This window comes from Parambassis ranga, chromosome 3 (genome assembly GCF_900634625.1).
Source record: "Parambassis ranga chromosome 3, fParRan2.1, whole genome shotgun sequence".
Lineage (NCBI taxonomy): Eukaryota > Metazoa > Chordata > Actinopteri > Ambassidae > Parambassis > Parambassis ranga.
The window spans coordinates 20,568,803-20,582,134 of NC_041024.1; the positions used below are offsets into that span (position 1 = coordinate 20,568,803).

Genomic DNA, 13,332 nt, shown 5'->3' on the forward strand with positions numbered 1-13,332 from the left:
GTACACACTCTGCTAAATTTGGAAATGTGCTCAAGAGAAGCACCATTCAGAGACACTTGCCTTTAAATAGACAGTAATAAAATCCAGACACATGATAGTCCAGCACCCTCAGCCCACTGATCAAGTACAGATATGTCCTCTGACACTGCCCACTCCTGTACAGCTAAGGCTTTTTATATCACCCACAGGCTGCTGAGCTCTCGTTAACCTGCTATGTCCCAAACTATGATGCTAAACCGCATGTAGTTCAGCTTGGTTCCCAGTTGGCATTCCAGTGCTCCGTAACACTGTGCTGAGGCAATATTTACCTTCAAGGGAAAGTGCACTTGGCACACGGCCGAAACTCTTGGGGTGCCGAGAGTGGGGTGTGACAGGTTGCTACTGTGTACTACATCCAACCTTTCCACCCAGCTAAAATCTTCGTGCTGACCCGACCAACCACCCACAGCCTCCCAGCAGCAGCACTGCCCTGCCTGATTCCACTACCTGGATCAGAGCCAAACCAGAGCCTGAGCAAAGCGCCAAGAGGGACAGAGAGCAAGAGAGGCACACACACTGAGTGTGAGCACATGGAGAGAGAGAAGTAGTCAGCATGAACACATTGCGCCTCAACCTGGCCCACTGCCAGGACTCACTTAGGAGGATTTTTCGCCACAAAAGCCAATCAGTGGTCAAACCTCCACAGAGATTTGAAGTGACTTACTAAGATACCGCTACAGTGAGTTGTGCCACAGTAAAGATTAGGCAGGTTTCTCACAGCAGGGGGCTGGAATGAGAAATTTAACATAAGCACTCAACGAGAGAGTGGAGAACAGAGAAAGGGCATTCCTCTCGGTCACCATGAAGAGCAGTGTTTTATTGATGAACCTCTGTAGTAATCTAAATAAAGTTAGAGACATTTTAATGACAGTAGAAGTTGAAGAAGGACTTTTTTTTAATGATAACCTTCAATAAACAAAGCTGACAAAATGTTGACAGGTAAGAATATGGATAATGTTTGAAAGACAAAACTGCAAAAAGACCAAAAAGGGTGTAATCATCGTGATGGAAATGGTGCAACAAGAAAGGCTACAACTGCAAGAGCACTAACCTGTCTGAAGTGATCATCAAAGCCCCAGTCAGCTTGTCCATTAGGAGAGGTAGCTGAGTGAGGCCCTGCAGGTGACAGACCCTCGTTGGGCTCCTGCTTCACTCTAACAGGTGGTGATGCAGACCTCTGGGGGGCTGTTGCAGAGTAACTGCCAAATGGACGGGCTGGGATTCGGGAGGCATTCTGCTGCAGAGCAAGAGTCTGCTTGCGGAGGAATTCCAGACCACTGGCATTTCCCTCATCCTCATCACTGCCCTCGTCCCCCTCCATCATCTCATTATCGTCATCGTCATCCCCCGAATCTCGGCCTCTGTCCTCATCATCCTCTCTTTCTGAGTCTACACTGCTCTGATTGGACACTCGGGGAGGCAACCCGCCACCAGGAACAACTCCAGCCAGGCCTTTTCCCATGAAGCTGGCCCCAGAAGCCCGGGCAGCAGCCAGTATGGCCTGCTGGGCTGCAACCTGCTGAGCATACATGATGTGGGCCTCTCGTAACTTCCTCTCCTTGCGCTCCATTTCCAGTCGGGCCTGCTGCTGACGCTGGAGCTGCTCCATCACTGCCTCCAGCTTCATTCCCCCTGTAGAGGTGCTCTGAGGAAAGGCCACACCGGGCTCTTGAGACATGCTGGGCTGTGGGAGGAAGACAAGAGTCATGGGTGATCCACTATGCTGAAATCTAATTACTTCTCAAAGCTACAATGGGAACAAAGACGCCTGACTTAAACATACAAAATGGCTAATACACATAATTTTTGCCACGTGAAAACAGGAAAATGCTGCTTGGGAGTCTCATAAAACATGCAACACAATAGTCACTCTAAGCTAGTTATTACTAATATACACATAAAATATGTACACTTTCACATGTAAACATAGCCTGACCATGTATAAAAGCTGAAACAACAGGCAAGCACACAAATATGTTTAAATATATGAAAGGAAAGAAAAGACTATGCAATCACAAAGACCCTAAACAGCACCAAAAACAGCATAATTATTAAGCAAAAAAGACCAAAGAAGAAAATTATTTTTACATTAGCAACCCGCTTTAGGTTTTATAAGGCATTTGCAGCAGTCAAGTACTGATTGACGTTTAAATGCATAACAAGCGGTGTGTATTTGACACCGACAAATGGATTTTAGAAAGCAGTTACACGATTACTCAACTATAACGATGAAACTGTTTAACCCGACAGGGGATACAGTGAACAAATTGCGAATTACATGAAAAGAAAGGCTTCTCCAACAGTTATTAAGGCTAAGCACCCACAAAAACACACCTCTGCGCGTCAGTTAGCTGCCATCCTTAACGTAACGTGATATAATAGTTTTAGGATAATGTACAATACACAACAAGCGAATTACCCTAACAAGAAGTTCATAAAAACGTCATTATGACAGTGTTGTCGTACGAATATAAAATGAGTAAATGCAACATACCAAAAGATAGTTTTTCTCTCAAAGTTTCTTCCTTTTGCAAACTAATGTTAGCTAGCTGATTCTTTACGGCAACGTAAATAAAAGGCGGTCGAACTCGAACTGTCCTTTAAAGGTTTTTTTTTTTAGCTCGTCACCTATCAGGAAAATGTAATGGGACGCCAAGCAGGACCACAACTCACCATTTGTGCCTTACTACTGCTTGAATTGTCCACCATCCCTCCTTCCGTGGCTTTATCCTCCTGCTTCCCTCGTTTCTGGCACTCGTTCAAACACTTGTAAACACACACGCGCGCGCGCGCACGGGGGCAGACTCGGTGTGCACGCACCGCAGATTCCCGACGATCCGCAGGCAGGGGGACGCCGCTGTACGCTGTCTTCTGCGCGACCTCTCCAACCGTGCCTGACTTCACTTCTTTCTTTTTCCTGTCTATTTCTGATTTTCTTCTTTATTAGAAAAGGACACCGACTGGAAAATGGCCCGAGCTCATATCTCGGAAAGCGCTGAGGTAACTCCCAGTCGGTTTTTTCCTCCCCTCCAATTGACACCCCCCGCATGGCGCACAGCAGCTTTAGGCCCGCCCAGCGACAGCAACAAGTATCAACCTTTTCCGTTTCATGACACCTATCACACACTTTCACGTTAAGATGATTCAACTTTTTATTTTTATTTTTTGCACAGTATTGAATATTTGGTGTAAAACTATGTAATCATCCGCAGACGCACCTTTGTTACGTTTAACTAAGCTTCATATTTGTTAATTGAATTTAATAAAATGTCAAATGTATGTATAGGTGCGAGCCAATGAAAATATAAATGCACATAAACATCCATGCATTAAATGTTTCTTTTTTTGGCACTAGTATACAATTAATCTATTCATCAAATATGTTCTTGGCTCACAGGTTATTACGGTAGTATATTGACCTATTTTGAATTCCACATGACTATACTGATGAGACAGTATTTCAATGAGACGCTACAATAACTTCAAGAGCAACAGGTATTGCGTTAAACATGCAGGATGGCTCCACACTGCCCCCTAATGGAAACAACGAGAACCACCACGTGTGCCCGTCTTCATTCATTCACTAATGTCACACACTAAAAATAATAATAATAATAAAAACTTAAAACACAGCAACCCACATACTTAACTGAGTTTTATTTAATAATGTAAACCAATAAACAGTACAATCAATAATAATAAAAAGATTAGCCTTTACCATCATAAAAAAACTGTTATTGCATTCGGCACTCAATAACACCATCTTGTCACAAGCATGTATAACAAGCAGATTGTCCCAATAGTTGCATAGTACAGGTGAGTCAAGTGTACTTGCTACTGTCTACCACTGGTGTTAAGTGCAAAACTGTTTATGCATAAAAAAAAACATCGTGCGGAGCCAGTTTGAATTCAGCTCGTCCATTTAAAGCATTTAGCTCACACTTGAATCAAGTGATTTACACTTAGTGTAATAACTGAATCAGCTGTTTTTCCTAAATAAACATTACAAGAATGGAGTGCTGGGAGATGATCAACTACACTAATAAGGTAACCTTTTCAATCCAATGATTTTAACCACATCCGTGTCCTGACTTTGCATTAAATCAAACAAAACAAAACTGTCCTGTGATCTGGGTCCTATCACAACATATCACTCTTTCCAATAGAGGTGGAAGTGGTTTGACAACAAGGACCACAGCGTGAGAAATAGTGACAGTGTGGGCCTGTAACTTAGTTTAAACAGCAGCGACACATTTATCCCCTTTAATACCTTAATGCACTTGACCAGTTGTGCAACTTATATTTGACAGTTGTTCATGAGAAACCTATTTCTATCCGTGCACTCATAACCAACTTCCTGAGAAAGTGATCGCTCTCACTTACTCTGATATTTTAAAATGTTCTGATCAGTTTCAACATGAACAGTTAACAGCAAAACTGGAACACTGACATTAGTGAACAGATCTTTTTTTAAAGTACAACAGAAAATATAATGGTGCACGTCTGCATTTTTCATCACGTGTGTTTGTTGTGTAGAATCAACAATAAATCAACTTGTAAATATGGTTTTAAAAATAAAAAGAAGAATAGATAAAGAACTCAAAGCCTATAAAGATTTGGTGACCTTTAAGTCTGTAACTATTTTAGTGCTTGCGACAACCATAACAATAAATATGTTAATAAATGTAACATAGTAACTCAAATCTGACATCAGCACATGTCCTTCTTTAAGGTTGGTTAGATATTGTGTAGGGTTTCAAAATGCTACATATTCAACTTGGCCACAAAAAAAGTAAATAAAAAAAGAAAAGGTATTTTTAGGTTTTGAAGATTTCCTGTTTTCTAAGCAGCTTCTCTCTCTGTTTTGATTTTGGTTCGTTTTATTCCCTAACAGGAAACATTGAATTTAAATTGCAATCTACCCACAAAGGCAAGTGTATATAACATATTTTGCTTTCTGTAACAGCTTTAAAAGAAAAACTGGCAAGTGTAGTAAAAACAGAGAACAACAACAGCTGCTGTTAGGGAATGTTAAAGTCAATGAGGTGCCATTAAGTGGGGAATGCAGATTCATTAAAGAGCTGAACACATTTACATAACATCTGAGGGCTGCAGACCTGTTTGCCACAGAGGGAACGATGACAACATGCACTTCCTTGGATCAAAGGGTCATATCCAAAATGCTTAACACTTCTTCCTCTATCTTTGGAGCCATGACATAGATAGAATTTCATGTAGTCCTATGAAAAGAAAAACAATAATAAATAAAAAAAACATAGGTCAAGCTTTGGGGTCACAGTAGATATAAGGCTTGCTGTCATGTCCATCTGCGCTTTGGGTTGGGCGATCTCAGTGCACGCAGTCCTGCATGAAAAGCAGTTTGGCTTCAGAGCTGAAGTCCTTAGGCAGCGCAGCAGTGGAGGCTGGGATAGAAAGAACGCGTCAGGCACCAGTGACTAAAGTCAGCTGAGGTGTAGCCAAGCCTTTGTAAGGTTTGAGTCACTGCACCAGCATCACTGCATACAGCAGGATGGACCCTCGGAGCAGCAGCACACAGAGGAGCCCATGGCTTTGGGCGGGATTAGGTCCAGGTCTTCGTCATCAGGGATCTCATCCAGACGGTAGCCATCTTGAAGTAGCTGCTTGCTCAGATCTGGATGGACCTGTGGAACACAGAGTAAGCCTACTTTTAACAGCACACATAAGAGAACCACATGGGTAAATCTCACAGGTAATTCAATAAGCAGACAAAAAAAATAAAAGTTAGGTTGTCAGGTTAACCTCTACCCTCCCCCCAGACTCAGCCAAGCCTGTTTTGTGGAGTTGTCATGTTGTCCATCTTTCCACAATCAGTGATCTAAACCAGATCCTGCAGAACGAGTTCCTGTGCATGAGTTAGAATGCCACAGTATGTTGCACTAATGTAGTTTTTTAGCCTCACAAGCACCGAGCCTGTGGCTCATTGTAGGTCATAAACCGCCACCATGTTAGTGGATGTTGTAAAGACCCAGCTTAAAAAATAGTCCTTAAAAAATGTTCCCCATGAATGGTTTATGACTTGCTGTCTTCAAGTGTTCGTGTTTATACTTTAGTATTTAATTATTTATTGTCTAAAAATGGAGGAAGAAGTGTCACAGTCAGTCATCTCTCAACCTCTACGGCGTTCCAAGATGGCCTGTTTTTCAAACATGGCAGTGCCCTTACTTTATATATAGATAGAGCCACGTTGTCCATTTGTATATACAGTCCTTAGATTCAGTACAGGCACCACAAACATGATTGGAGACCCATTTTAAATATCTGATGTACTTCTACCTGCTATGCTTAAAACATATTTCACTTTAAAACAAAGCTGTTGCTTTTAACCTTAAACCCACTTTCTGTTTGTGAGGTGTAAATAAGTTAAATGCAAACCTCATTCAAATAATTAGCCAGTTTTTACTGCTCAGAGATTATATTTTCTATAGTAATAAATACAATATTTACATTGTGAAGTTTTTTTAGTAGAAGCGTAGAAGTGTCTTCTACTAGTGTGTGCTCATAAGTATAAAAATAAAAAAAGGAAAAACAGCAACAGCATAAATGATGTAAGTGCATACTATATAGATGTTTTCATGCTTACGCAGCAATAGTTACACAACCAGTTTGACAGAATCTGTAAAATGCCCTGTGGGGCTTACTCACCTCAGCTGAAGAGTATCCTGAGGAATACTGCTCAAAATCAATCTCTTCATCACTGTTAAAACAAGACAGATGAAATTATTCCAAAACTGTCAACTACACACCTGCTCAAGGATACTTTATAACTTTATAAACAAATATGATTTTGTTTTGTTTGCTGACTCAAACTTAAACTGCATCAATGTAAATAACCAGAAAATGGAGTGTAGAGCAAATGTGTCAAACACAATTACCTAACACTTAATTCCTGTGTTTAAAAAATAACAATTAAAGCAGTTGCTCTAAAGGTAAAATGTGCTGTTATGTGGTAAGACCAGTTTCAACAACCCTTTCACCTGGTGTGACCATACCTGTCTGAGTCAAGTGCAACCAAAGGCTCCTCAGCGTGCTGACTCAAAGCAGCGTAGCCCTTGTTGTACTTCACTGTCCTAAAAAGGACAACCAGGAATTGTTGGGAAAAATCCATAACAAACAAACAAACACACGTCTCTTCTTGTGCATAATGCTAACATCACGCAAAGCCGCCTCCTCTTTCCTCGACATACTTCCTCACCTCTTGGCTCCTTGTCGGGGTTGGTGCATCACTGGAGGCCCGGTTGAGAGGGCTTTCTTCTTTAATGCTTTCCTTGCCATCTCTCTGTGTTTCTCTGTGGATAATCAGAACCATAGAGGGCAGAGGAGCCCGACAAGTGCATGATTTTCATAATTGTGTGGACTACATTAAAATACATCTACAGGACTTGACTGCATTTTGCATTATAAATTGGATCAAACTCTGATCTACTGTTTGTCTTGAAAACATTTAAAGAGGCACAGGAGAGAGAAACATGTGCCATGTGTATTATGCCATATTTTTCCTAATCTCACATGTTTATCTCTTCTTCTACAACATTTGTCTAGCCATATGAAAACTAGGTGCCTTGGAGCAGGCAGTGAAGGACGTTAAAAAATCCTTCCATCAGTGCCATATGAGTTACTGTCCTACACATAAAACACTTAGAAATAACAATCACACATAATGATAATCTTCTTATATTAAAGGAAAGTCGGGGATGTGCTTACGTAGTTTGAGGTGAATGGCAGGAGCTCTAGACATGATGTAAGGTCCTCTCTTCTCCACTGGCCTGATAGCGCCATCAGCGGTTTTAGGTCTTGTGCCATTATTTGGCCCCTGAGGTTCCAAAAATGACAAATTCCATAGTCGCGTGTGGTAGCAAGTAAATGACACGGCACGTGATCATGTAATGGCAACATGTGCTAAAAGTTTTTAAGGTAAATTACAACATAGAAAACAAAAGCAAAACTTTATCTCGTATTGTAAAAACACCATCCCCATTTTCCTAAAAATCCTATTTTTTTTATTTTAAGGCAGAGATAATCAACCATATGCGTCTTTATGCCTAATAATATTGTCATTACGTATGATTTACAATCAGATTAAGCAATGTCTAACCGGAATAATTCTGTAAACATGCTTCTGCTATGCTAGCTACCTAGCATTGCTAATTCTACTGTAGCCAGCCACAGCCTAGATTAGCTTTAGCTGACATTACCGACAAAACTTGTGGCTCCTGCTGCGTTTCCAGGAGCGTGTCCTTCTCTGGCTCCTCTATTATGTCGTTCATCATCTTGGCGTTGCTCGTCACAATTTACACCACAACACCGCCATGATGACAGCTGTCCCACACATAAGGGACTTTGTTTTCCTCCAGGAGCACACAGGCACTTCTATTAGCCTGCTATGCTATCAGTGACAGGTTATATACTACTTCCGGGTAAATGCGGGACTGTCAAAATAAAACTGCATACAAGAATAAGTGTTCGGCTTACCTGTGCTAAATTGACTGATGGTGAGTTTTATTTGCTATTTTTTTATTTTTCAGATGATTTTTACTTTATGAGAAATGCATACAAACCTAATTTTTTGTATATTTTTATTTGTATTATTCATACCATTGATCAGGCCTTGGAAAGTCATAGGGTGTTCCTCTGAATCTGTTTGTATGTTTCCACCATGCCTCCACTACCACTCCACCTCTGCTACTTCCAGACATCTCACCTTGACATGAACACATTCATCACATAGCTGGCTGATGATCACAAATATTTTCTGAATATTTGTGGTTTGAGAAAATGCAAATGAAACTGAAGCAAAATAAAAACTTTCTGCCGAGGGTTGGGATGAGCAGAAATGCAGAAACTTTAGTGGTGTTCGCTTCTTGAGCTCCACTCTGTAGTGTGTGACCATTCCATTACCTACTGTACTTATGAGGGAAAAAAATAAGTTCTCAAATGTAGATTATGTAGGTACAAACTTTAATGTGCAGCACAGGTGACTTTTAGGCTTCATGCCTTATCTATAATGGAAAAGATAATTTGTTAACCCTTGTTACTTACAGCAGGGCAGCACAGGTGTAAGTAATTATATTAACAATGACTTAAATAGCTGCATGAACGTTGTACTCCAGGACATGTTGATCAGAAACGTGTTGTCATGGATGGATGGTTTTTATATCTACCACAGTACATTCTTATGTGTCTCAGACTGCAGGTCAGCTTGTTGTTCCTAAACGTTTCATAATGAAACGATCCTTGTGACATTCAGTGAGAACGTCTTTGAGCATTTCTTTCCCATAGAAACAGATTTCCAACAACAGACTCTTCTCCTGTCTGCCTCTTTAGAGCGGTTGACCTAAGCGCTGCCTCTGTAATATACTTCCCCGTAACAGATGCCAGAGGTAATTACACTCAGGTCTTTCTGTGAGCTCCTCCGCTTGATGCCTTAGGCGCTCTTTTTCTCCTGTCGAATAGGTTGCTCAAGCTTTTCATTGTCCGCTGAAATGTTGTGATTAAATATTGAAGCTGAGCCATTCCGTTTGGTTGTGTTCTTTACTACAAAAGCAGTTAAAGTCTGAGGACTATTGATTATTTTGGACTATTGTGGCAGTGGATTATTTATCCTTGTTTTATTTACAGTGGATAAATAATTGTAAAAAACCTCTTAAAAGTACAACTTTGTAATTGGGTACATGCTTTAAAAGGATGCATTACAATGTTTAATATAAAAACAATTATTAGTGCAACATCACTGCAATTATAAACTAGGAATATGTGATTATGATTATGGATCTAAGGGGTCCTCACAATTTCCTGAGCAGGAATCCACAGGACCTTCATATTCCTCCTGACCAGCAAGCAGCAGGGCTGACTCCACCTGCAGACTGACATGGTCAGCTGCCTTTTTTGTTAACTAGTAGATCCAGCTGACTGGCCATCAGTTCTCTCCAATTCATTCTGGATGGACTTAGTAGGCAGAGAGATGACTTTGCTAATTAAAAGCCAGGAAGCAGATATTTTGAGGATAATGCACCGTGACTGTGATGTTAAACATAGAAGCGTGATGTTGATAACTTATGTAACTTATGTAATTGTTTTTCTGTTTAGTTTAAACATTGTTCAATGTTGCTTGAAGTGTAACAGAGGTAGGAATCTCTCCACTGTAGTTTGAAAAACTAGGGCAGCATCTTGCACAGGGCCCTCACTAAGCTAGAAATGGCCCTGGTCATGCCAGTTAATCAGCAGTCACCATAGTATTATTTACAAGTGTGCTCATAAGATTTTAGTCCAAATATTATACACCATGATTTAAAATGACCATTCAATTAATATTTTTAATGGGGGAGGGACACAAAATACAAACAAAATACAAACATTAATATACTGGTTTCTTTATTAGGTCCACCATTTTGTACACAATAGGACAGCAATGGATTTAATCAACAATATAGACAGTCTGACTGGAAAGAATCGGGAGAGCTCATCTCTTTATACACAGACCTGAGGAAAAAGGAACAAAACATATTTTCAACTGCAAGGCAGAAACATGCAGTCTGTGATCTGCAATGTAGCTCAAGCAGATCTTCATACAGGGTTTAAGACTGACACACAGCATCAGTTATCTTATATATAATGTAATGCAGACTCACCTTGGCAGTCTAGATCTTGTCAATTCCCAGTTCTTCTGGTGTTGAGATGCCAAGTTCTGAGAGGGTGGGCTTCAATTCTTGGATAAGGTAGGGATAAATGTCTTTATGGGGGCCGGCTTTGTTCTTCAGAAAAGGAAACAAAATGTTTTACCTTCAGTCATACTTGCAGTCTCCGCAAACTACCACTTCATTTTGAAACATTAACGGCTAGTGAAATAATGCCCTCTTTGGGTGTGGGTTCATTTTCAGTTTCCATTCCTTTAACATTAATGGCAGACCAAAATGCCTCTAGGTGCAACTGGATAGGTCTACAACCAATCAGAGGAAAGGTGTGACGTAGCAATGCTGATTCAGTACTTAATGTGAAAAAGGACATTTATTCGGCCAGAGAATACAAAATGAGCTCACAGACTCATCTCATAACGGGGCCGGATCAGATTTGGACTGCTCTGCTGAGTCAGGTGACGAAAATGTTAGACAGACCTGAAGTGAACCAGTGGCGGGTGGAGCACTCACCTTGACAGCCTCAAGGATGCGGATGGCACTGGCCAGATCATTCAGTCTCCGACAAGCTCTTAGTGCTGAATCCAGGATCTTGGCTTCAGGTACCAGGTCATAGCCAATCAGGGTGTTCATGCCTTTAGATCAAATAATGGGAAAAATCCTATTACTTAACAGAATAAGCAAAATATTTCATAACTGCCAAACAATGACTAAATTAGGACATTATAGCAAAAGAGAGGTTGGCAAAACTTTGATCATTGAATTATATGTATCAGCATGTCAATAAAGTCACCTTTCTTCAGTTCCCAGGCATCGAGGTCAGGTTTACTGAAGTAAGTGACCCAACGGGAATCAAACTCTTCTTCTGTCTCTGCCCTGCCATGGGAATAACATCTGGAGGCCAAGGGAGCTGGGAAACATGATGCACAGACAGATTAAAATATGAGTGATGATAAATGTATGTTTCAATAATGTGCATAATAAAAAGAAAGCACAGGGGCAATGACTATTTTATTTTATTTAAATAACTAAATATTTTATTCAATGAGTAAACAATGATAAATTTGGTCATTTGAAAGTCATCTAAATTATTCAAGCATACTGTACCTCAATGCCACGTTAAACCTCATAATGGACATTGCACAATTACTCATTGATAAGAGGAAACAATGTCCATATTGACATTAGACTTGATGTAGAATTACAGTTGAGGTTGGTTTGTGTGTGCATGTATGCTGGGTTATAGCACCAGGGCAGAGCAAACTTGCCTAGACTATCTACAGACAGTCTACAGTACAAGCATATGGTCAAAAGCATAATAAGACCAACGCCTTGGACAACAATCATACTAAGTTGACTTTAGACAATGCAACAATGTCTGGACTGCGTAAAGCTGCGGTCACTGACACTCGTGAACTAACTGAGGGTCATCACAAGGTCGTGACTTCTTCTTTTTTTCTTACATTTACCTGGCGCATCGTTTAAAATGCAAAATAAAAGAAGAAGAAATACCACATCACTTTGATATCAAGCCAACAGGTACAACTTCTCACAAAATAATTCAATGTCACCCCCTGTTAGCTTCTTGCTACATACACACACAGCTGTGGCTAAGCTGGGTAGCTATCGAGCATGCTCGAGTACTTAGTTTTATAGCAGAGGTATTTTAATTTCTCGCCACGCGTATAACCGAATATCCTACCTGAGTAGCAGGATCGCGACCGAGCCAGGCTCCGAGCCCCTGAGGCTGACAGTCGGAAAACGGCTCGGAACATGATACCGCAGTGGAAGCTAACCGTCCGCTACCCGCTAAGTGGGAAGTCTTCTTCTTGCTGTTGTTTCACGGCGGATGGCATCCAGCTTAATAGGTTATTACCGCCACCTGCTGCCCTGGAGTAGATCAGACTTTGCCCAGTGGGCAGACTCTGGACGGAAACACACGATGTAGAGGACGGGTGTCACGTGACTGGCGGAAACAGCCGTAGCTTCCCGTGTAAGCTGCCTGCGTCAATATAGACAATAATTGTTTATTTACCCACAATAGACCGTATATAAAAGCAAGCAGAGTTTTTTCTTTATTGAAGTGTTGCAAAAGCAAGAGACACACACAAGAACACACGTTTACACCCATAGGCCTATGTTTAAATAAAGAATGAGAACAGTGTAACAGTAGGATAAGCAGTAGAGGAGAAAAACAAGTTTATTCAGTTTAGTATAAATACAGAAAATGCTTCTCCTGGAGTCATCAAGGGATGTGCTGGTGTCCTTTCACAACCCATATGACCAGCAGAGGGAGCTCTTGGCGTGCAAAAGAAAAAAAAAATATTTAATTTCTTTAATAAAAACACGTTTATCTTTACTTGTTGGTCTAGTTTTTAAATATCGTTAATAATAATTTAACATGATAATACATTTTGTGTTTGATGATGCATAATAATCATTAATCATGTCATTTAATATTTAGAATTTTCATATTTTGTGTTGAATACTATGTGGATGGTATATCAACCATTTTATGTGTGCATGTGTTCATGATAAACATGTACAGGAGCTGTGTGGATTACCCCATTGTGTGCATCTGATTCAAGTTTGTCTGTGTGTGTTTATGTGTGTGTGTGTTTGT

At 40.5% G+C, this 13,332-nt stretch overlaps 3 protein-coding genes across 3 annotated transcripts in view; all 3 read right to left on the reverse strand.

Annotated features, from left to right (window-relative positions):
• Positions 1 to 2,905, reverse strand: part of LOC114433828 (AT-rich interactive domain-containing protein 3B-like) — a 41,098-nt gene extending 38,193 nt beyond the window's left edge. Inside the window, exons 1-2 of the mRNA XM_028402558.1 lie at positions 2,713 to 2,905; positions 1,091 to 1,723 (exon numbers count right to left, since the gene is read on the reverse strand). Coding sequence (XP_028258359.1) covers positions 1,091 to 1,723; positions 2,713 to 2,748 — 669 coding nt within the window. The 5' untranslated portion in view covers positions 2,749 to 2,905. The remainder of the gene's footprint in view (positions 1 to 1,090; positions 1,724 to 2,712) is intronic.
• Positions 2,906 to 3,681: 776 nt separating this feature from the next.
• On the reverse strand, positions 3,682 to 8,476 carry fam219b (family with sequence similarity 219 member B). The gene is made up of 6 exons (XM_028402609.1): positions 8,274 to 8,476; positions 7,783 to 7,891; positions 7,274 to 7,367; positions 7,071 to 7,148; positions 6,724 to 6,775; positions 3,682 to 5,702 (listed from the first exon to the last, which is right to left on the reverse strand). The coding sequence occupies exons 1-6, from the start codon at positions 8,346 to 8,348 to the stop codon at positions 5,553 to 5,555; spliced, it is 558 nt and encodes a 185-aa protein (XP_028258410.1). The 5' UTR covers positions 8,349 to 8,476; the 3' UTR covers positions 3,682 to 5,552.
• Positions 8,477 to 10,432: 1,956 nt separating this feature from the next.
• cox5ab (cytochrome c oxidase subunit 5Ab) lies at positions 10,433 to 12,569 on the reverse strand. The gene is made up of 5 exons (XM_028402010.1): positions 12,412 to 12,569; positions 11,503 to 11,619; positions 11,223 to 11,344; positions 10,707 to 10,829; positions 10,433 to 10,557 (listed from the first exon to the last, which is right to left on the reverse strand). The coding sequence occupies exons 1-4, from the start codon at positions 12,482 to 12,484 to the stop codon at positions 10,716 to 10,718; spliced, it is 426 nt and encodes a 141-aa protein (XP_028257811.1). The 5' UTR covers positions 12,485 to 12,569; the 3' UTR covers positions 10,433 to 10,557; positions 10,707 to 10,715.
• Positions 12,570 to 13,332: the final 763 nt, after the last annotated feature.